The sequence below is a fragment of the Idiotropiscis lumnitzeri genome, chromosome 11 (genome assembly GCF_059441095.1).
Source record: "Idiotropiscis lumnitzeri isolate Australia: NSW breed Sydney's pygmy pipehorse chromosome 11, RoL_Ilum_1.0, whole genome shotgun sequence".
Lineage (NCBI taxonomy): Eukaryota > Metazoa > Chordata > Actinopteri > Syngnathiformes > Syngnathidae > Idiotropiscis > Idiotropiscis lumnitzeri.
In genome coordinates, this window is record NC_142401.1 from 2,688,310 (window position 1) to 2,710,989 (window position 22,680).

Below are 22,680 nucleotides of genomic sequence, written 5' to 3' on the forward strand. Positions count from 1 at the left end.
CCGGATTTGACGTTCTCCCGGTGGGGGGGGATTAATCATATCGTCTTCTTTCTTTTGCTCTTAAGTGGTTCAAATGTAATCATGTGCTTTATTGCGTACAAAGAATGCCATCAGTGTTCAAAGTGGGGAGAAGCCATCTGATTTTTCGTGGGCTGGAAAATGTTGGATTTCTACATAAAATACCCCCCCCCCGGTTTTGTAATGCACTCTTTCCGAAATGAGCCTCAGAAGCCATGGTTTAACTTGCCTTATCTGCGACGGCGTCGTACCGCAAGTGAAAATTGAAATTATTGACAAAAGGTCGTTTGAGTTGAGGATACGTCGCTTGTACAGAACATTTTCAAACCTGCAAACACTACGAAATGGCATTGAAGCTGAAAGTCTTTTGTTCCTCGTTTTCTTTTCCGCGCAAGCAGTTCTGTTCTTGTGTGCGACCAGTAACCTTAATTTACTGTGTAAAGATGGTTACATTTTTTTAGCTTTGTTTGTCACCAGATTCCAAATATAGAATGCTTGTTTACTGACTGTATACCTTCAACGTGAATTCCCAACGCAGTGTATTATACAAACTCATTTCCTTCCGATAAGATGTCTTGTACAATGCTTTGAAAACCTATTGCTCTGTTGAAAAGAAAAGTGGGAACAATTTGTAGGACAATACAATAATCCCTTCTTTGTTTTATCCTTTATGTTTTCCCTTTTGGCTTTGTTTAACCTGGAGCTGATGTGTCATTGTTTCTCCCCTCCCTTGTGAAATGGCCACATTTTGTTTTCTGGTGTGCAAATGTGCATCGCATTTTCGGCAGATCACAGCTTCTTCGTCCAAGCTTCTAATGTTGAAATAACGACATGTTCCTGGCATGTGCACGACTTTGCGCTTATAGGCTAACCTGATCAATTTCCTTCTTGCTTCAAATAGAAATGTCTATTTATGAATTTTGCTTGTAGTTTTTCACAAATAAAATTGTTGAAGTTATCTATTTTCCGCCTGCTCTGTGTCATTCCACACAAACGCAGGGCGAGCGTCTACGGCGGCGATGGGCGCTTTATTGATTGAGTGTTTGTTGGCACAAGTGCACTCACACTTGACATGAGCGAGCCCACAAGTTGACAAGAGCTCTCAATCAGCCATTTCCTCGCCCCGCCCCCCCCCCCATCGGCGGCTTAGCAGACCATCACCTCAAATGCTTGCTTCATACCTTCAAAACGATTTAATTTGTACAGCTTCTGTTTTTTCAACACATTTCAGTTTTTTTATTCGCCATGTATGAAGAGTCAGTTTTTATGAGTGCAATAAATACAACCATCTCTACAGTGCGACCCGGTCCGAGCTCATCGGTGAATGTTGGCATCGTTTGGGGAACTAAAGCGTCTGCCGCTGTTTATAAAATAGATAATGTCCGATTTTATAACGTGGAGACACCGCGGACGTTTTTGGAGGACTGTTGAAATGCAAGAAGATGGTGACGCAGGACGATTATTTTACGAATTGGGACGGCGGGACGATGACGGAAGGGTGCCCCGGTCGTTAATGGAGGACGGTCCGGTCCGGTAAGGTAAGGTGTCCATCTTTGCTTATTAACCTGAAATTGCTTTTATTGATTTGAAAGATTAATGTGGTTTTCGTATGTTTGTGTGCGTGTTTGTAATTGACTTTAGTGTAGAACTGTGCTAAATCATTGAATCGGATGTTGTTTTAGCTCCACGAGGGCGAAATATTAGAACCACCTGTCAAAATGATGCGGTGAAAGTTGTACTCCACCAAGATACTCACTGCTGGCCTTGAGTCACGCTATTGTAGATAATGGCAGCAGTTTAGAGGCAATTGCCGGTTGAGAGGCGCCATTTTTGGGGTTCATATTGCAGTCGTTAGTGTAGTTGTTGTTGAAGCTGGAAACACGCTTGACTGTAACATGAGTAAGGTGGCGCTTCAAGCCGGATCTTGAAGGGAACGACTGGAATCCTTCCTCCTGCTGTTTGACTTATGTCTGCTTCCACAACGCCGACGAGGAAGCACACAATCTCTCCCTTGGGAGACGTCGTAAAACAGAGCGTCGCTTTCAGGTCACAACCCAAAGCAACAAGACGATAAATAAAAGTTCATTTAGATGTGAGGGGGGTCAAATTGCAAGACTCTCCATGTTGCCTTGGAATGTCATCTGGCGTCGCCTGGAGCTAGCCTAAATGATGTTTTGCTCTGGTTAGTTTGGTAACCAAAATGTTGCGCTATTAACGCGAGGGCCGTGCATTTCATATGTCGGCCTTCAGTGAAGTCCTACTTAGTCCGATTTGAAGAAATCCCCCTCATATTACCATCGTTTATGACACCACGGTTGGAGAAATAACGAACAGAAAGACACTTACGCACTACTGAGCGAGTGTCGGATGACCAAGCTTCTCTCGAAAAGGTCAGTCTTGAAAATGGCGTCGCAAGTGTATCTGCAATTAAATCCACACTTTTCGGACTTTTGGTTTTGGGTGAATTTAATTTTGTGTTTTCCTCGAGTTCTGTGCAAATGTCAGTGGGAATGCTTGTCTGTCATTATTGATTGATTGACTGGCGACCAAGCCCAAAGTCAGCAGGATTAGGCTCCGGCTCCCAACGCCTCGGAACAGGATAAGCAGGGAGGGTGTCTCGGCCGCAGATGTGGCAAAGGTAACGGCGCTCTGTTTTAAAGTCAAGGAATAGGTACTTGCCTTAAAAAAAAAAACGGATGAACGCAATTATAAGCCAAAAAGTATACATTTTGCCCATTTTGCCAGCGTTCTTCAAACCTGTTCCTCGCGGTCCGGTGTCCTGTCCGTTTTCCATCTCTTTGTGCTGCAACACACCTGATTGAAATGATCAGGTTCGTTTTCTGATCATTTCAATCAGGTGTGTTGCAGCTGGGTGAGATGGAAAGCAGACAGGACACTTGACCTTGAGGAACAGGACTGAGGTCCCCTGGCATACGGAATAGAAATCAGATGTTCGGACTAAAATTTAAATAATAATAATAAAAAAAATCAATCACACAAAAAATAGTCAAATAAAACTCAGATTCCAGAAAAATCTACTCAAGTACAGTAACTAAGTATTCTCAAGTCATTACTTTACACCACTGCCGCCGAACTGTTATTACGTATTCTGTAGCAAATTGTTCCGGGTAAAAAATGATTGACTTAATAATGAATCCATCACGGAAAATGATATTTAATTGTGGCGTTATCCGCACCAGCTGTCCATGCGGCAAGTAATTACAAGAGTTAAAGAAGAGGCGGAGAGGCCGGCGCCGTTCTTCACCGTCTCCGAACGTTCAAGTGTGGCCTCCCTGCTGCGTGTCATTAGCATGCGATTGCAGCGCCCGGCTCACTTCTCATCTCATTGCGGCGTATTGCATTCGTCCAACACGCGTGCCGTCATGTCGGACACGCCGGATCAAGTCAATGAGATATTTGTGAGCCCAAACAACACAAAGCGCGCCGCTCGTGTCAGACCGAAATGGAAAAGGCCGCCTCCGTTTGCTCGGGAGAGATCAAATTCCCAAATAAAAGCACAACGATGACGGATTTACCGAGCTGCAGTCTCAGTGCTCATAAAGTGCAACAGTAAATCTCAGCTGGAGAACTTCTTCTTCCTCATGTCTGTCTGTGGGTGGATTTGCTCTCTCTTTTTCTTTGAACAGCTGCTGCAAATATTCTCTTTCATGTCGTGATTGATTGCGTTATTTGAACATAAAGAGAGGGAAAAAAAAGGAATGCGATAGTTGCAATAAATGAAACAATTCAGCATAATTTACAAGTTCAAAAGGAGGAGCGGGCGGAGCAAATAATGGATTTAAATCTTGTCCTTTAGTTGGAAAATCGATTGGGATTCATGTTAATACAATTCAGTGGTGTCTTCAAATCAGTGGTTGGCGGGCAAGGCCTTAAAAAAAAAATACATAAAAAAAAAAAAAAAATATACAAAAATAAATAAAATTAAATAAATAAATTGAAATTTATATATATATATATATATATATATATATATATATATATATATATATATATAATATACTATACTATACTATATCCTGACTTCTGTGTTTTTTAGGTACGAGCTTGTATTGTTGATCGGCTGATTTTTTTTTTTTTCTTCGACATGCTAGTTTAATCTTGACATACGAGTGCTGTGGTGTACTGTGGCAGGTGACTCAACTCACTTCCCAGCAAGCGTCAGCTCATTTGGCAGATATACAGCCCCCTACTGTCGATACCCTTGGCCGACCTGTCCGACGTTTGTTGCTCAGTGCACCGGTCGTTTCGGTCGTTTTCGGGACATTGCGAATAGTAGGATTGGCAGTGCTCAATGTTGGTGCAATATAGCTCTGATCGCTTTTCATTCTTCTTTCAACTTCAAAATGTTTTGTTTTCCTCCAACGGACAACTCTCGGATTCGTGTTTGTTTTCCAGCAAATGCAATTTTCACCGGTGAAACCCAAAGCCAAAAACCGGTCCTATCTAACATCAGTCACATGTTCCAATACTTTTGCTCACTTGAAAAGTGGGTGGCTTTAAAAGAAAATATATATAAAGTCTACCCTGAGGTGTTTCACACATCGAGATGCAGATGTCATAAACTGAAAGAAAATTAAAAATTGTCAACGTTTGTCTCATGGGGTTTGTTGTTAGTGGCTTTTGCATTTTTTGGTTTTCATTTTGCGTTTCCTTTGTTTAGTTTGAGGCGTTAGCTTATTACGTCCACCTGTGCTTGTTATCCCGAGCCCTCGTGTGAGCCAATCAGCTCCCTCCGAGCTTTTGGTCTTGTCCTGGTGTTTCTCGTTGGCTCGTCAGTTTGTCTCTATTTAGTTCGCTGCTTTCCTTCTCTTCTTCTTCTTAGTTCGTTGTCAAATGTCGTCTGTCTTTTGTCTGTGCCGTGTCTTGTTGCTTTTGTTTACCTGCACGCCAACTCAAGTTCCTTTTTTTATTTTGTTTTTTATTTTTTTTTTTGACAAAAGTGTTTTAATTATTTTAAATTGTACTTAGTTGTCTCACTGCTGTCTGTGTTAAGTATTTTAGTATAAAGTCTAGTTTCCTCATTCCAACATGCATTGTTGCGTGTTTTGGGGAGGCTTGAACAACATCCCAATTAACTTGAATGGAGAAAGTTGATTTGCGACGTGAGTGTGGTGAAATAAAAAAATAAAAAATAAATAAATATATATAAGCCCAATGTATTTAAACCCTAAAAAAAAAAAAAGCTAAAAAGGAAATTCCTGGTGTTCCATTTCTATTTAGAATACTTGAAATTAATTCCCCCTAATTTACGGTTTTGTCATGTGATGCGGAAGAAAATGAAACGGTGTAAAGGAGGCCGCCTTTAAATCCTAATCATCTTATGGGTGTGCGTTTGTGTGCGCGTGAGCTTTGCAAAGGCTAATTGTGTGTGCACGCACGCAGAACATGCGCTTCAGTCCTCCATAATAAGTACGCAAAAGTGTAGCGTTAACATGCGCGGCCGTGCACTAAATCATTGATGGACCTTGGACCCTCGAGAGGCTCGTAAAGCCGATTTCCCTGCAGGTCAAACGCTGTGATACCATGCTTCTTGACACTTATTACACATCCGCATTAAACACAACGGCCTCAGGTTGTATTTGGGTTAATATCACCCGTTCACTTATTCAAACTCCGATGCCTTTTTTTTAATTTATTCATTTTTTTTATGTAACGCAGGCAGTAAAGCACAAAAGCGAGGAGATATATTTGTAGCTGCCAAAGCTTCCGCTCCCCCAGAGTGTTCGCGCTTAATGGGGAGCGTTGTGTTATGTTATCATTTGGGCTAATTACTGCTGAACAAATGCCTTCTCGCTGTCTGTCAAGCCCAAAGTGTGTAATCAGTCTTGACCTCTTGTAACTATGTCACTGTATCACGTTCAGCCTGTTTAATAATTAACACGACCAAACTGTGAAGGATTTACATATCCATTTCAAAAAGAGCTCCTGATAACTGCGCTTTCACGGCCCGCTGACAACGGAGGACTCGGGAGGAGATAAAAAAAAAAGAAAAGGATGAAATCCTCGTTTGGATGTACTGCGAGTCCGTCATAAAAATAGACGTAAAGGGAAAACAAAAGTCCCATTCAAAGTAATAAACAACGCTCGTCATTTGTCACACATCGTTGCGGTCAAGGTCACAAAATGCGTCCTCTGCTTTTCCTTTTCAGTTGATTTCAATCGTGCAGATTAGAAATGAAACAAACATTCCGTTTCTGGGACACTGAAAACAAAAGCACAAACAATGATGAATTGAAAAAATGGCGCCGGAAGTGTCGGTGACCGCCGTTGTGGGAGTGATCACAGCCAGTCAAAGTGGCTCCTCTCGGCCCTTTTGAAATGCGACTGGCGGTCTCGTCACGGGCAAAGTGGGCGCACGAGGGTCGGAAATGTTTGCGCTCTGACGTGGGCACAAGGGGGCCGCTCGTAGGACGGGAAATCTTGTAAAACGCTACCGGTCATAAATTGTCGTCATAAATTGCGCGTGTTTGCGTAACATAAGATAAAAGAGCCTGAAGAGTGCTTGCAAACATTTTTGGAGCCGAGGAACTCATTTTACATTGGAAAAATCTCAAAGCATCTTCGACACAAAAAAAAACATGACGTCTGAAATAATGATGATCTCTTCTGATCATTCTCCATGAGGTGTTGTTTTGCAAATCGATGTGAATCTTTTTGAAAATGTCTGTAAAAAAAAAAAAAAAGCAGGGAAATAAACACTTCTATTTTTACTCGATCGTTCTCGCGCTCTTTTAAGACCCAGAAAGTATTTGCCTCATTCTTCTAACGATAGTGGTGTTTGTTACCATGAAAGGAGCACAAACAGCGACTTTGCCTTTTGTGAGATGACCACTTTTGGCACAGGCAAAAAAAAAAAAAAAAAAAATCTGTGGACTCTTATGACAAGGTGACTTTTTGTTTGTGTGTTTGAAAGTAAGGTTAGGTAGACGCTTTGTTTTGCCGACAGTCCCCCCGATGACGCCTCCATTCACGCTGGCGGCGTCCATCGCTCACTCGCAAACTGGCGTGCAAAAGGCTGACAATTTGGCCGGACTCCCAAAGTGGCTTTCCATTTGGGAGCGCTCCAAACAAAACAGCGAGTGCTCCGCCAGGCACAGAGGAAGGCGAAACATGAACGCATTCATTTGGCTGACCCTGGACTGTCAATTGTTACCTCTGGCAGGTAAAATGGAATCCAATCCTAGGTCAAAGTGTTCCTCCCTAAAAGCTCCATGCTGCATCAACAGGATGACTCTTCCGCTAAAGAACACTGCCAACGTGTGTTTCAGGCACCCATTAGATAACCAAGTGTGGAATCGAAAATTTGGAAGCAACACTTGTATGGCTTCTGCTGTTACTTGTCAAAAGAAGTCACTTCCCCTTCAGATTGTCTCGCTAACAAGTCTATTCTTTCCCGTCTCGGTTACTGACAATTACAGTCGGGTGTGGGTTTGTCCACTGACAATAAATTGAACATCGTAGACAATAAATGACGACCACGGGGGGAAATTAAAAAAAGCATCAATCCTTCAAATTTTTCTGGACTGTATACGCCGCAGGAGCTGGATGTAACCTCATAAAAACTGACTGTGGGAGATCAGACCGGCGTCAAAATTGTGTGTGTGATGATGTTAAATTGAGTGATTGCTTTGCCATGAATTCTCAAACACCTCCATGTCGTTTATTTTTCTGACGCTTTGGTGGAATTTCCGTTTTGTTGAATGACAGTGATTTTTCCAATTGCCAGCGAAGGGAACACTGATTTCCGTTTTTCCGATGCGGGCTTTGAACGCCTCTCGGGCGGACGCGGGCAGTTTTGACGGAGTGGAAGTGAGACGGTGATCCATTTTTTGGAGTGTGAAGAATAAAAACGATTCACAACTCCGAGAAACTGCGACATGAGTAAGGAGAATGAACTCGGACGCACGCTGCCTTGTGACGACATGGGAATCATGTTCAATGTCAAACATGCTATCACGCTACACTGCTGTATCATATCTTTGAAAAATAAAACGTTTTTAAAAATGTAATTATATATTTGGGAGAAAATTCACATAGAAAGTCAACAAGTAGAGAATCGATGCCATACTTAATCAATAAATCGATAATCAATCTTCAACATCGTTCCTTAATCGATTAATCGTTTAGAGCCACTGTTTAACTTGAAAGTCAAAATCCTCTGGTTTCAATCGCTCAAAATTAAGAGCCGTCTAATTTCTGTAACACCTCATGAAAGCAGACCGATTAGTGTTTTTTTTCAGTCAAAATAAGACATTTGCAAACATCTGCTCTTATTTGGAATTTTCTAAACATTTTATGAACCAAACCAGTAACTGATTTTTTTTTTATCAATTTCAAGGGGAACAAATATGGTCCATTTAATCCATTCCAAAAATAATCATAATTTGCTGTCATAGGATTAAAAACCTGAAACCTCAACCCCAGGTTTTCACATATCGAACTCATTCACTGCCACTGACGGCTATAGACGTCAAAGATCCAAGTTATCTCAATCCGGTTCCCCCGTGACCACAATGTGTAGCAAAGCATCAGGAAATAGATGTCAAATATTAAAAAAAAAAAACACAGAGTAAACCTAGCGGCCTCTTGCCCTGTAAAATGTCGTGCGGCACCCCACAGTTGATCTCTGCAAGTTGTGTGATTGTGCGATGGTCACAGATGAGCAGCGCAGCGGTGAAGCATCTGCAGCTGTTCCAGTTGTGCCGTTCAAACTCAACGCTGACTGATAATGAAGATAACAAAGGCGAAGAGCGAGGAGATTGGAAACCTGAGGGGACGTGGAGGGAAAATAAAGGCGCTTCTGCTGCGATATTAAATCCACAAGTGGGGGCACTGGTGTGATCGTCATCGCGCCTCGGCTGCTGCTGCTGCTGCTGCTGCTGTCGCGTGATTATTTTTGCGAGCCTTGTGAATTTGCGCTGAGAAGCTTCTCCTCTGCAGCGGGGAGCGTAAGGAGATGTTGAGAGGCGATGGAGCGGGTCGTCTGACTTCAGGCTTTGCTGGTCTGGATTCATAAGTGGGCGTGGAAGATTGGGTGCGCATGGGATGTTGCATTCCGAAGACATCAGTAAACTCCGCGGCGTGTGCGTGCTGCTGCCAACTGGCGCTCCTGGTGCTGCATATTGAGCGTCTCTCCCTCCCGCAGAGCACCACAGGCTCGCTCCTCCGAGTCAGCCAGCCGGTGAATCATTTATGTGCTCGCTGCTACTTGCCAATGCGTGGATGACACCGTTTTTGTTGTTGTACTGAGAGGAGATTTAGGGCTGAGACGGGATACAGGCTGCAGCAAAGCATTGTTTGTCCCAGTTCCGCAAGCGCAAGCGAACAAACGGCCTCTTGCCTCGAGGCCCGAGCGGAACGTAGACGACGAAAGGGGACGTCACCTGGCCGCATCTTTTCCAAGCTGGCCTACAAGTGATGCGCGCGTCTGCCGGCTTCAAGATAGCAGGAGCCTGTGGCCGTCTCGTGTTTTCTATCAACGTTGGAACTCGTGTCTGTTGTTGGGAATTGATGGATGGGATTTCTATGAATGTGAAAACAGGCTGCTGCTGCTGCTGCTGCTGCCGTGGAAACAGACAGGCGGCCAGCAGAAAAACCATTCAACTCTTTGTGGTGCTCGTATCATCTGTGATTGGTGGGTGTCCGGTGATTTGATAGAAAAAAAAATATTGGTTACACCACTGGTGTCAAACTCATGGCCTGAGGGCCAGATCTGGCCCGTCACATCATTTTATGTGGCCCGCTAAAGCAAATTATGTAATCGACTTCATGTTTGATTCCAAGATACCCAAAATATTTTTTTTTGTTCTCAAGCCCCCTTTTGAAGTCACTAATATTTGACAATTTTCTTCAATAAACCCGACATGTATTTTTTGGGGGGAATGTGGAAGGAAGTCAGAGATGCAGACAAAACATGACGGCAGTACATCCAAACTGCACACACAAACAAACTTTCAACGGCGAGGGTGACACATGGTCAGAAATCAGTTAAATTACAAATATTGTACTCAGACCTGCCGTCATAGGCAGGGCATCAACAAAATATGATGCCCCGCTCTCCTCTTGTAATTTCTTCCTGCAGACGCTTCTAAGAGTGCAGTGTACATTTCATATACAGATATACTTTTTTTTTTTTTTTTTTTTTTTTGCTGGGTTGCGCTCACCAACTTGTTGAAACATTCAGAATTTATTACTTTTCAACTGCATATATTTGATGTCTTTAAATGGTCATTTTCTTCCTTTCCATTCCTTTTTCACCCCCCCCCCCCTTTTGTTCTTTTTTTTCCGGATTCAACAGATTTAGTCTCCTGAGCCTGCATTTCTCCGTTTATAATGTGACGTCATTGTTCAGGATGCACAAACCTTGCATTCTTGGTCCAATTGCGCCATCTGGTGGTTCAATCGCATTTTAAAAAATAAAAGCGAGCGCTGCGCTACTGGGCCCCGAAATAAATCAGTTCAGTCGTGTAGACAGTCATTTCCTTCAGCAATGAAACTTGATATGACTCTCCCGCTGGCCTCAATTTATTTGGTCTTGAAGTGAGTTGTCAGGGATGGAGGGGAAGATACTTAAATGTGATCAGAGGTGACACCCTGTGGTGACGTCTTACTGCTGGTGATCTAATCAAATAATCTATCACGTCCATTAAAAAATAAATAAGAAAGAAGCAGGGAGAGCAAGGACATATGTTTATGTATGATTCCAATGGACATTTTCAGTTGTTTGGAGGCAATGCACTGAAATACAAAGAATATTTCTCAAAGATGTCACGTGTCTTCTCCTGCAAATAAAGAACCTACATTGACGAGCGACAAAAGTAAGAAGTCCCGAAAAAGGGAAAATTTCGCTTAAAAAAGAAAAGAAAAAGAATTTCAGTTAGCAAAGATGATGTCAGAATTTGGTGATGAGATGATGATGATGAAACGATGAAGTCAAAGATGACGTAAACTGCGTATTGGACAGAAAGGTCCTTGAAAGTTTATTTAGCCAAAGTCTTTCAATCTAATTCAAATCAAATTTTCTCACTTTTATGAACTCTGCAAGTGATTTCAAAGTCACATTTACAACTGTCACATAAATTCACATGCACGTTAACCACTGTAACATAAAAATAAAATTAAGCAAAACTACTCAGCCTTTGAAAAGAGTAATTGTGTCGCTCATATATTGTACCGACTCCTTTGTGGGAGACGTTTGTTTTTGTATTTCTATGCTGCCATGACTTTTTATTGTTTTGTGGTGGAATGGCAAGCAGTAAGAAAATCATTTTTTACAATTGGAAAAAAAATCTCACAAGATTTGCTATTTTTTTTTTTCAGAAAAAAGACACAAAAAAAAAACGCCCGGAAATATTTTGTTCTGCTTATCATTCTCTCCGATTTGATTTCACCGTCCAACTTGATGACGCGTCTTTATCATCAACAAGGTAAAATGATTCAAATGGATATGCAGGAGAATCCAAACAGTCTGAGATGGGCAGCACCATCTGGACGCGTCCGTCTTCATCCGTCCACCTCATCGTAGTGATCGGGAGGATGCTAATTGGCCATCTGTCGCCTGGAGTCCAATTCATCTGTTTCTCCGTCGCCCGCTCGCCAAAACAACGCCACGGCCGGCTCAACTGCCGCTGAGAGCAGCAGCCGCACATCTGCATCTCATGCAAGTTAATTAATCATCCATAAACTCGCTCACATGCAAAAATTCTCGCTCTTACTATATTTCATTTTGATTCATTCAACGATTTTTCAAAGTTTGAATCATAACAGAACTTGACAATCAGAATAGACGCTTTCTCCTTGACACCACTTCTAGAGGAAATCAACATCTGGATGTCTCTTAATTTCTTGAAATTCAACAAAAACAAGGTGTTCGGTCCAAGTGGCTCTTCCACTCTCAATCCAGTCGACCGCGGCCCCCGAAAGCCAACAGTCTCAAACTTGGGTTTGAAACTGGACAGCGATTTGAAATGAGCTCGGCAAATCGGTGCTTTACGGTTATGCACTTGACTTTGGAGTCAGCCAGCCCTCCCTCAAGCGCCTCCATCTGTTCCAAAATGCTGCTTCTCGCCTTTTAACTGGAGCTCATTGGACAGATCACATCACCCCAATCAGCTCCCAGTGCACTTTAAAGTTAGCTTTAAGATACTTCTGGTCGTCTTCAAATCCACTCCGACGCACCTGCCCGCTGCCTCAGGTCTGCGGACCAAATGCTACTGGAGGTGCCGAGGACTAAGCGCAGCCTCGGGGGGATCGTGCCTTTTCTGTTGCCGGTCCTTCCAGATGGAATGAGCTCCCATGAAATGCGAGGCAAGCCCCGCCCCCTTTTTGTCCATTTTTAAAACTCGTTGGAGGGCACATTTAGAAAAAGGGCATCATTTAAATTTGCATTGTATTGTATGTACTCCACCATAATTATGATCAGGGGGACTGGTAACCACAAAAAGAAAATATGTTCAATAAAAAAAAAAAAAAAATTGAGGCTTTTATTTTTAAAAAAAACAAAAAACGTCAATTGTGTGTTTGCATGTATGCAACAAGGATTCTTTTCATTTTGCACAGCATCGGCACTCGATCCCGTACGGAAAGCCAAAGCCATTTGCAACGCGAACCAGTTGAGCATTTTCTTGAACCTTGAGGGCTGAGCCGGCTTCTTTTGCGGCTCTGTGACGTGAACGTTTGCTCACTCAATGAGCCGCGCTCACGCCAACGCAGACAAGAGGAAGAAGCAAAGGATCCTGGGAAGCCAGACAACTCTACCGCTACTTTGAATGAGTCACAAGATTGGATTAGCGTCCGAACAAAGGCGAATGTATGAGAGGAGACGACTTTTGTTTGTCAAGGTCAAGTCGGGATGAGTAGAAAGAATTCTGTCGGAGGCGGGGCCATCGGTGGAAGTCGTTATTTATTCATGAGGTCAAAAAAAAACATGAGTTCTTCAGTGGAGATGCCAAACTATTATCTTTAAAGGATGACATTATTCCGCTCTTTTTATTCTCGCTTTCACACGATCACACGGTTTGCGTGTAATAAATACAATTACACGCACACACAAAAATGACCCATCTAAATATGATGGGAGATCACGTCAGGGCTGGTCGATTATGAAAAAAAATTATTCATCACGATTTTAGTAATAATTGAACTCACAATTATTCAAAGAATTTTTTGGGGGGGTACAAAAAAAATATTTAAATAGAAACCATAATGTAAATTTATATGATCTTAAAAAACAAAAAAATGTGGAAATATATAAATTTGAGAATGATGTCCATGTATAAAGAAACATACTACACTTATCATTTTACAAGAACTTTTGCAATATTTAAATAAAAAAAAAAACAATTTCAATCAAACGGCCAAATTTTAAACTCAAGCATACTTTAGTATTAGACATCGTAAAATCAAGCTTTTAAATGATCTTCATCAAGAAAAGATCGAAAGTTTTCGCCTCAACTTCCACACCGGAATTTATTTGAAACTCAACATTGTATTATGTTTTCTTACATCAGAATAAACGCGTCTCGAATTCTGATGAGGTTCCAAAAATGTTAATCGAAATCAGCAATCAGCCTGACAGAAAAGCAAATGAGGAAAGAAATGATCTTTTTTTTTTTAAATGGATGGCGCAGCCTTCGATTCAGATTGGGTTGCCATTTATCCCCCACCTCATAAGGAAAAGAAAGTTAAGCTCAATTAAGTTGTCATCTTCTTGTTGTTTGCTTTTCTTCTACTTTTGGCGACTGTAGGAGTGCCATTTTAGCTAAATTGATGATACAGAAATCTTTGTAACTTTGGGATCGCTTTTGAACCCATTCCAGATTTAACTGCAGGGACATCGACAACAACTTTAATATTTACTCAACGCTTTGACCTTTTCTTGGCAGACTTGGTCATGTTTTTTTTTTTTCCGCCAGCTCATCAGTGACCGTGAACAGGAGAAGGGGTAGAAAATGGCCAGATGGATTTCTTACCACCTATTGACAGGAGTGCCAGAAAGTGTTTTGCTGAATTTTGTCGGTGCAGGTTCATGATCACAATTTGCGACACCCTAACCTTGACATCTCCCAAGCTGGGCCGATTCATTGCATCTTTTCAAAGACGAAGGACTGAGTTTTTACTGCGTCAGGGTGCAAATAAGATCCGTCCTGCCCTTGAATTCTCATGTGGGAGTTCCAATGTATCAGGAAATGAGATGTCCACATACCAAGGAAAGGATGAAAGCACAATCAAGTGGCATCATTTCGACATCGCTAGGTTAGATGATTACGAATGTTTCCGTATCCGTGGCGCCGGTGTTTTTTGCCGCAATTCTAAATTGGAATCGGCAGTCAGCCGCGTCCCAACTGATGTATAGCAGCCAAACAAAAAGGCACATGAGCGTTTACAAAACAAGAATGCAGACTCACGTAGAATCAGGCAGTTGAAGATCCGGTGCAAGGGCAACTTTAACTCATGTCTTCCATCTAGTGGAGAATGATGATATTACAACTTAACAAAGTGGCTCCCAGCTCATTGCAGGACACAGGAACGGGACGGGGTAAAATTCTGAATATTTAAAATAAATATTTAATAATAAAATAGACCAATTTTGATTACGTATTTTAAAATCATGCTATGATCCAAGTGGAAGGCGGTCTACAAATGCCCACATCACAGGTCTGTGATCTCCCAAGCCAACTTTATATTATCCGCTTGCAGTTCCTGTGCGCCTCGATCAGCTGTGGGATTATTAAAAAATAAAAATAAAAATTGATTAGTGCGCCTCTTGTGGCATTTAGAGGGAATTAGAGGAGCTTCTTTGAAACAAGGGGACTGTGTTCACACCCACTACGGCGCATAACGCAAAACTTAGACCGGCGTTTCTATAAAGGTATTTAGTGCAAATTCCAATCATGTCGATCCCATGACAAAAACCGATATGAATTAAAGATAAAAAAAAAAATTCTGGGCTGGATGCAGAATTTGCTAGCCAAGATTTGGCTCCAAATTTTCTTGGCATTGCTCCAATAATTTTTTTTTCCTCCCTTCAAAAGTCATGTTTCGTATCGTCTCTATATTATTCATCGGTTCGTTCGTCTTTTGTCGAACCCAAATAGAAAGAAATTGGCTTGATTGCTTTCACAAGAGCGTGTTACGTCTCTGAACGAGAGTGTGAGAGCAACAAAAAAAATATCCATAGAAAAAAAAAATGTCATCCTATGTTCATGTTTCTGATTGAAAATGAAGCTACTCTCTCATTGCAATGTGCTTGAAGTGGATGTGAAAGGATGAAATGAAAGCTTTGCCCTTGGAATGTGAAAAGGTAAACTATGAGGGGGGGGAAAAAAAAAAAAAAATCGGGTGTATCGTCAGTTGCTGTTCCAGAAAGCGTGCTTGCACTCAGAGGCAGACGCAAAGCTCTAAGACTTGAGTATTGTCATTTTTTTTTTTTCCTTTTGAAAAGCGATGCTGATGCGAGTGAGTCACGATGATTGTAAACGGCGGGCCGGGTTTATAAACGTTGAGCGGGTGACTTTTCTCTTTAGTCGGTCACGTATGCACGTGCGGCAAAGTGTGACTCCCTCGTCGGCTCCAAGTTGTTCTCTTGAAGGACGCGGCAGCAAAACTGAGGCGCCTCTTCATCATGAAGTCTTTCTTTCTGCTGCTCTTCTTCTTGCTGTTGGTGTCCCGCGGCTCTTCCGCCGTCATCACCGGGGTAAGTCCAAATAAATGAGAGTTATTCATATTTGGGAAAATGATTTTGCATTGATTCTGAAATCAGGAAGTGATTCAAGTATTTAAATGTATCGAAATTTGAATAACAATTTGTGTTCAGGTTCATAACAGATCCACATTTTTTTTTTAATTTTGACTAAATCATTTATAAGTAAATGAATGAAGGAAATATGTTTCCCCAATTTCTGGAGTGTCGTTCTTGGTTTAAAGTCGACGTTGTTCAAACTGTTATTACTGATACTTGATTTTTTTTGTACGGTTAAGACGGGGATTAATTTAAACTTAAATGTTTTACCTTTAGTTGTAAATAAATATTATATGGCTATGGATATATTTGAAAAAAAAAAAAAAATTCCCATACCAAACAATGCTGAAGATGTTGCTTTGGATTTTCTAAATAAAAATCACGTAGTATGACGACAATCATATCAAGATGAATGGAAAATTACAAATTGATTTGCTTTCCTGGCTGGCACTTGAAACACTTTTTTTTTTTAATTTTGGCATCTCATCAAAATGAAAGTCATTGCTAAGTCTGACACTTCAATCAAGAAATCAGAAAAAAAACGTTTTCTACCAAATCTGATATCGCGATATGCGATCACGATTTGTTATTAGATGAAATATTTGTCAGTTAACTCACAAACAATCATTAATGGAAATGCAACACAGCAAATAGCTGATGGAAAACAACCCAAATAGCAATCATTTATTGAAGTGGGGGGGGGGGGCTATGTAAAATCGGAATATTCAACTTCATGAAAGTTCAAATTGTTTATTTAAGTGACATCACAGGCGTTGGCAAAATATTGCACACACTTGTATCCATCGGGGTGTGTGTGTGTGTGTGTGTGTGTGTGTGTGTCCAGGCATGTGAGAAGGACTCCCAGTGTGGAGGAGGACTGTGCTGTGCAGTGAGTTTGTGGATTCGCAGCCTCCGTATGTGTACGCTGATGGGAGCCGAAGGCGACGACTGTCACCCCATGAGCCACGATGTGAGACCATCTCGCCATATTTTCTCTGTCCGAAGCATGAAAATCATTTCTCCTGACTTGTTTTTTTTTTTTGCCAGTCTTATGATTGAAATTGGGATTGTGCAAATAAACCTATTGAGGCATACGTTGCACATCATTAAATGAAGGTCATTTTCTATTCTTCTGCCCAGGTTCCGTTCAATGGGAAAAGACTCCATCACACATGTCCTTGTCTACCCAAACTGTCTTGCGTGACTGTGGAGGAGGGACGATCGAAATGTCTCTCATTGTATCAGAGAGATCAAGACTACATCTGAAGCGGCCACTGTAAATATTTGCAGCTGTTAATGTAGTCATTCAAATATTTTTAAATAATGATGTGTATTTGATACGGCATTAAATAAAAAAACAACAGTTGACTTTGTCCTAGAATAAAAAAATTGAGTCGCAACCCACATGCCAAGTTGAACGATTTAGAAGGATTTTTTTTTTCTGTGTGTTTTGTGTTTTTTTTTTTCAAGCAGGCACAGCATTGAAGACATGTTTGCACTATTGTTGCATTGACACCGATTCAATATCTAGCGATTTGGAAATTTGGATCTGAGGTTTTCCTTTTTTTTTTTTTTTTTTACACATAACTATTGTGCCACTACATTTAAAAAATCACTTTGTTGAAAATAAAGTAAGCATGATTTTTTTTTTATTAAATGAAATAAAACGTTAAAAGTCATGACATTTTTGGGGGGATGGTCATTGCTAGGGCATTCGTTTTTGGATCCTTTATACATTAAGTTGTGATCGTGTCCGATTCAAATGACACTCAATGGCTCCATTGGCATCGTAATGCATTTGAATTAACGATGAATTTACAATATGCATTGCACAAGCATTTGAGTGGGAATGGCCCCTTAGGGCCAGCCCGTGGGGACGGCCCTGACAATTCCATCTCCACGATGTTGACACTAGTACCATACAAAAATATAAACAGTCAATAGTTAATTCACCCTACAATAACGGGTGAAGTATGAGAAGGTTTCAAATTTAGTACTTGTAGTTGGGAAATGTCTCATATTTAACTAACATGTTATAGGATTGCAATATAAAACTACACAGTCCGGTATGGTGATTTGCTTGCACAAAAAGCTAACGTTCTTCCAAAACTTCACTAGTAATGTAACTACATTTCATGAGCGTTTGACTTGTTGCTGCTTGTAAACAATGATTTGTCAAAAAAAAGCAGTCGAAAAAGCGGCGACCCAGAGGTTACCGAAGATGCAAAAAATACGAAGATACTCAACTCATCATATCATCTGCGTACATGATATGTCGATTGTTGGCCCTGCACACTTGCACAGTTATTATGACGTCACGGTGTCGACCATGTACTTTCTTCGACTACCCGCCGGAAGGACATATGTTGAAACGTTCAGGTTAAGCAGACGAAAATCTATCAGAGCAGAGCATCTTCGTTCTGTTTCGCACTCTCTGTACGGAGCGACACTTACGTCTGGCCAGTGACGCAGTGACGTCATTGTCGGTGTGCAGAAAGAGCGTTTGAGGAGCAGCAGTCGAAAGCAAAGCGGGCGATTTTAATAAGGCGATTCATACAAAAGACAAAAGAGTTTGTTTGTTTTAAAACCTCTTTTCAGCTGCTCTCATGGCGCTTTCTGCTGGCAAGGCGGACCTCCAAATGGACAGGGGAGACCTGAGCGCAACGTCCGAAAGCAGCATCGATATCGACGAGGAAGAGTTGGAGAATATCACAAAGAAACACCGAGCAGGAGGAGAAGACAGCTCAACGCTGCCGTTGCACTCACCTTGGACCTTCTGGTTGGACAGGTAGTGAAACGATCACCATCTAACGCGTTGTCACTCAAAAAGTTTCGCTCGCAAGACTCGCGCAGTGCGGCTGCAATTTTGTGCAAGGCTAGCAGGCCTCTCGGAGCAAATGTTGCGGGATGTTATTTGAGGTGTGCTCGTCCTATTTTCTCTGTAACGGTAGACTGGAAAAGCAGACGAGTCAAGAGTCATGAGTGACAATAATAAAGTTGAACTTGAAGTTTTGATACCGGTCGACTGTCTCCATTTGATAACAAATCAACTCGTAAACAGTAGGCATGTATCGAACTATTAGGTCAATGTTTTAGATTATGTAAGGGAATGAAAAGGTGAAACAACAATTTTCATTATTTGCGTCGATCTTTTAAAACTGACAGCCATTTTAGAGCATTTTGACATTGTCAATAGGCACAGGGTTTTGTGTTAACCGTTTAATAATTATCTACGATATACACCGAAATGAAAGAATAGACTCACCTTTCACCGGAATAAAAAGGTTCATTCTGCCAATTTGCGTTTTTTCATATAATCAGCAGAAGAAAAAAGGTTGGTTGGAGCTGTTTCTCCCAGTGGACTCACAAACTGCTGATTTAATATCCAAAATATGGATGGCATCTATTGGTCGTTGTGAATCAGTAAACTTTATTTTGCAAGCTTGAAACACGGCATCAAACTCGTCGTTCTGTAAATGACGTCATTTCCGGAAAATACCGAAGATTGCCGAACAAAAGCATTGTCGTTGTTCCGGTAAAACTATGGGTTGATTAATCTAGGACGTTTGCGTGAAAAGAGTAACGTGAGTATTCTTAAAATAGAGTCATTACTGAAAATACGGTTGGTCAAGTTTACTTTACACTTAGTCTTTAAAATTCGGAAGTCAAATTTAAAGTTGGTGGTGTACCCCGTGATGCACAATACGTTTCATTTTTGTCATGACCTTACTCTGAAAATGACATGCATTGATGGCATTTGGACAAAATAAAATTCATGTGTGAAAATGCTGACGCTAACAAATTAGTGGAGCCGAATAATGCAGTCACAAGGGTCGCACGTTTCCTCATGTTGGGTTACGTTACTTCTGTGAGTAAATTGTGATTAAGGCCATATTCAGCTTGTACTTTCACATTTTCAATCCAATTGTCGTTTAACACCTCGATGTAGGTCGTTGCCAGGCACAACTGCAGCAGAATGTGAATCCAATCTGAAGAAGATCTACACTGTGCAAAGTGTACAGGTAAGCAGTAGTCAGGAAATCTATTTCGACTGAAGCACAGACAAATAAACATCGTGGAAATGCTTTGCCAAAACAAACAAAAAAAAGACAGACCTACACTTATCAATGTCACACATGCACAATATTATCTGAAAATATATATATATATATTGTCTTTTTTGTTTTGTTGCCGGCAGCTCTTCTGGAGCGTGTATAATAACATCCCACCGGTCACGGCCCTTCCTTTGAGATGTAGCTATCACCTCATGCGAGGAGAACGGAGGCCACTCTGGTACGTCCCTGGAACTGTCTTGTGTGTTTTGTTTAGTTTTTTTTCTTGGCTTTTATTGCAGTATACTTACTCTAAATTAAGCTTCACTTCACGTATTTACGCCAGCAGCCATTGCTGGTCATACTGTGTGAGCCCAAAACTCAGCGGACACTTCATTAGGTACACCTGCACTACGCATCTGATAAGATCTGGCGAATGTTTTTTTTTCTTCCCTCCTTACGAAGCATAAATGTTCAGGGTTAAAAGACACTGACAAAATGATTGTGTTTGTACTTTGCGGTTGTGAATTAAAGTAAAAATAAGGTAGCGGCACTAGAGTAGCGAAATTCACAAAGCTCATGTACTGGATTTCATTCGTATGCATACCGTTGTGGTAGCTGAGCTTGACGAGAGCAGTATTCTCCCAGATCAAATGTCCGCTAACATGGCTTTTTAATTTTTTTTCTTCTTTTGTTTTTGACCTCCCACAGGGAAGAGGAGAGCAATGCAAAAGGAGGCGTATGGAAGATGAAAGTACCGAAGGAAAGCACGGTAGGTGTTGCTGCAAAAGTTGCTTGATCTTTGTTGACATAATGCAGTACGCCGCACGGCACATGGATTATTTTATTGATTTATTTAAATTTTTATTTTACATCTCAAACATACTTTCCGTATTCTGCTTGTGATTCTTGGCCAGTTTGCGTCACCTTGAACATCTGATAAACGGCTTTTGCCCACAGTTGAAATATCGCAAATAAAACCTTACCGGACCCGGCGTTATATTTGGTATTTAAATTTAGCAATATAATATTATGTCCGAAATAGGACTTTACTGGAGCGTAATAAATGTTGAGCTGCAACTCCAGTTCCTGAATGACGTGTTTTCTTTTCGATGAGTCACATGAGCGGTTTCGTGCCCATTTAAAAACGTCCTGTTAAAAATGCGCTGCTGTGACCGCAACTGAAGTGCGGATGACTTTCAAAGGAATCACTTTTGAGAAGCGGACAAGAAAAATATGCTTTTTCCTCCTGTTTCAGTCTGCAGTTTGGAAAGAATTGTTACTCGCTACTATTGGGGAGCAGTTTGCAGATTACTGCGCCTCAGGTACGGCGGGCTACTTTTTTATGCCGTTGAGTCTCGTTTGGTTACTGCTACATGGATTGACTTATCTGTTCACTTTCTTTTTTTTTTTAACTCTAGATGACGAGGTTGTTGGCGTCAGCGTAAGTGTCAGAGATCGGGAGGATGTCGTGCAGGTTTGGAATAAAAATGCCGCTCTTGCTAATGAAGCAAGTATCTTGGGAAAAATCAACGAGCTGCTGCCGTGCATATCTTTTAAAGCAGTTTTTTATAAATGTAAGTATGCCTGTTTTTTTTGGTTTTTTTTGGTGTAGCATTTCAATAATAACAGTAATAAAAATAAGCGCCTCTGGTCAAGTGCCTGACCTTAGCCTGCCGAATAGGTGGCAGAATTTTTGTTGTGCGTATTTAGTTGCAGCATTAGCAGTATTTTTGCTTCTGTGTTATTTCTTGTCGTTTCCTCTTGTTCATCTCTTTTCTCATGGTGCGTCTTACCGTAGTTGTACAGATAAAATGTTATTAAGGTGTTGCATTTATTTTTGTTCACCTTATACAGCTCACATGGAACATCATGCCTTTGAAGGAGGGCGTTCAAGACATTAGATGGTGCACTTTTTTCTTTTTTTGTGACCTGAACTGTACCTGCCTTGACTAAAAGACACTGTCCACAAGAGATTCAAGGGTATTGTCAATATATTTTTATAACTATTGAATGACCGAGGCCTTGTGTTACTTCAACCGTTGAAAGAATGTACATAAACGTTCATCAGCATGGACTGATTTATGGTGGTTATGTCATGTCACTGTCCCACATCCACCGCAGCTCATACGGTTCATTGTATAACTTTAGCTGCTATGTTATCGTCTACGTTCAACAAATGTTCGCTTTTATCCACTCATACGATGTTTTAATGTGATGAGATTGTTAGTTTCCCAAAGCAGTTTGGGACGTTTATCACAAATGACAAACATTTTTTTTTCAAAATTCAAGATGTGGAATGAGTTCCTTGTGTCTTCATCGGTTGTATGTGAATTGTAAAATGAGGGTAACACTTTGATGAGAATCAGGCCACTCACGCTGTCCCTCACTTCTAAAGCCATATGCAGCACTAAAATAGATATTCTACAGTGAAATGTCTCTTTTAATGCTCCAACCGCAGCACATTTGACAAATTCTTTTAAAATTAGAGCTCCAGTTACACGAACCGAGTCACAGATCATTTGCTATATAAAAGTGAACAGAAATTGCTCATTTTCTGGCATTGATTCGTACTTGTTTCCAGTACCAATAAATGATAGAACTTGCTTTTCTGTGTTGTGTTGATATACTTTACGATCCCCCGTTTTTTCCGACTTTACAACTCGGACCGCCCAGTTCTAAGGGGCCTCCTAAGACATTTTTCCTTGTCCGAAGTCCGGATTTAACACCTGCCGTGAATGCAGCATAAACATAAACACACGCCCCCGTGGATTCTCGACCTCTAAACGCTTTCTTTTTCTTTGTATTTTTGGGGAATTATTTCCACGGGTTCTTTGATGATTCGCCGTC

At 41.1% G+C, this 22,680-nt stretch overlaps 2 protein-coding genes across 2 annotated transcripts; both read left to right on the plus strand.

The window, feature by feature from the left end:
- The first annotated feature begins 1,124 nt into the window (after positions 1-1,124).
- Positions 1,125-17,159, plus strand: prok2 (prokineticin 2). Its single transcript, XM_088309596.1, has 4 exons — positions 1,125-1,556; positions 15,564-15,733; positions 16,623-16,748; positions 16,919-17,159. Exons 2-4 carry the CDS (start codon positions 15,662-15,664, stop codon positions 17,042-17,044), a joined length of 324 nt encoding a protein of 107 aa, XP_088165722.1. The 5' UTR covers positions 1,125-1,556; positions 15,564-15,661; the 3' UTR covers positions 17,045-17,159.
- Positions 17,160-18,185: 1,026 nt separating this feature from the next.
- On the plus strand, positions 18,186-22,437 carry eif4e3 (eukaryotic translation initiation factor 4E family member 3). Its single transcript, XM_088310086.1, has 7 exons — positions 18,186-18,566; positions 19,728-19,800; positions 19,977-20,071; positions 20,542-20,602; positions 21,089-21,155; positions 21,252-21,407; positions 21,688-22,437. Exons 1-7 carry the CDS (start codon positions 18,385-18,387, stop codon positions 21,732-21,734), a joined length of 681 nt encoding a protein of 226 aa, XP_088166212.1. The 5' UTR covers positions 18,186-18,384; the 3' UTR covers positions 21,735-22,437.
- The last annotated feature ends 243 nt before the right edge of the window (positions 22,438-22,680 follow it).

Coding starts and splice junctions, on each gene's coding strand:
- prok2 (XM_088309596.1), top strand. CDS start 15,662: ATGAAGTCTTTCTTTCTGCTGCTCTTCTTCTTGCTGTTGGTGTCCCGC. Junction 15,734..16,622: donor CTTCCGCCGTCATCACCGGG/GTAAGTCCAAAT, acceptor GTGTGTGTCCAG/GCATGTGAGAAGGACTCCCA. Junction 16,749..16,918: donor GTCACCCCATGAGCCACGAT/GTGAGACCATCT, acceptor TCTTCTGCCCAG/GTTCCGTTCAATGGGAAAAG.
- eif4e3 (XM_088310086.1), top strand. CDS start 18,385: ATGGCGCTTTCTGCTGGCAAGGCGGACCTCCAAATGGACAGGGGAGAC. Junction 19,801..19,976: donor ACACTGTGCAAAGTGTACAG/GTAAGCAGTAGT, acceptor TGTTGCCGGCAG/CTCTTCTGGAGCGTGTATAA. Junction 20,603..21,088: donor AAGTACCGAAGGAAAGCACG/GTAGGTGTTGCT, acceptor CTCCTGTTTCAG/TCTGCAGTTTGGAAAGAATT.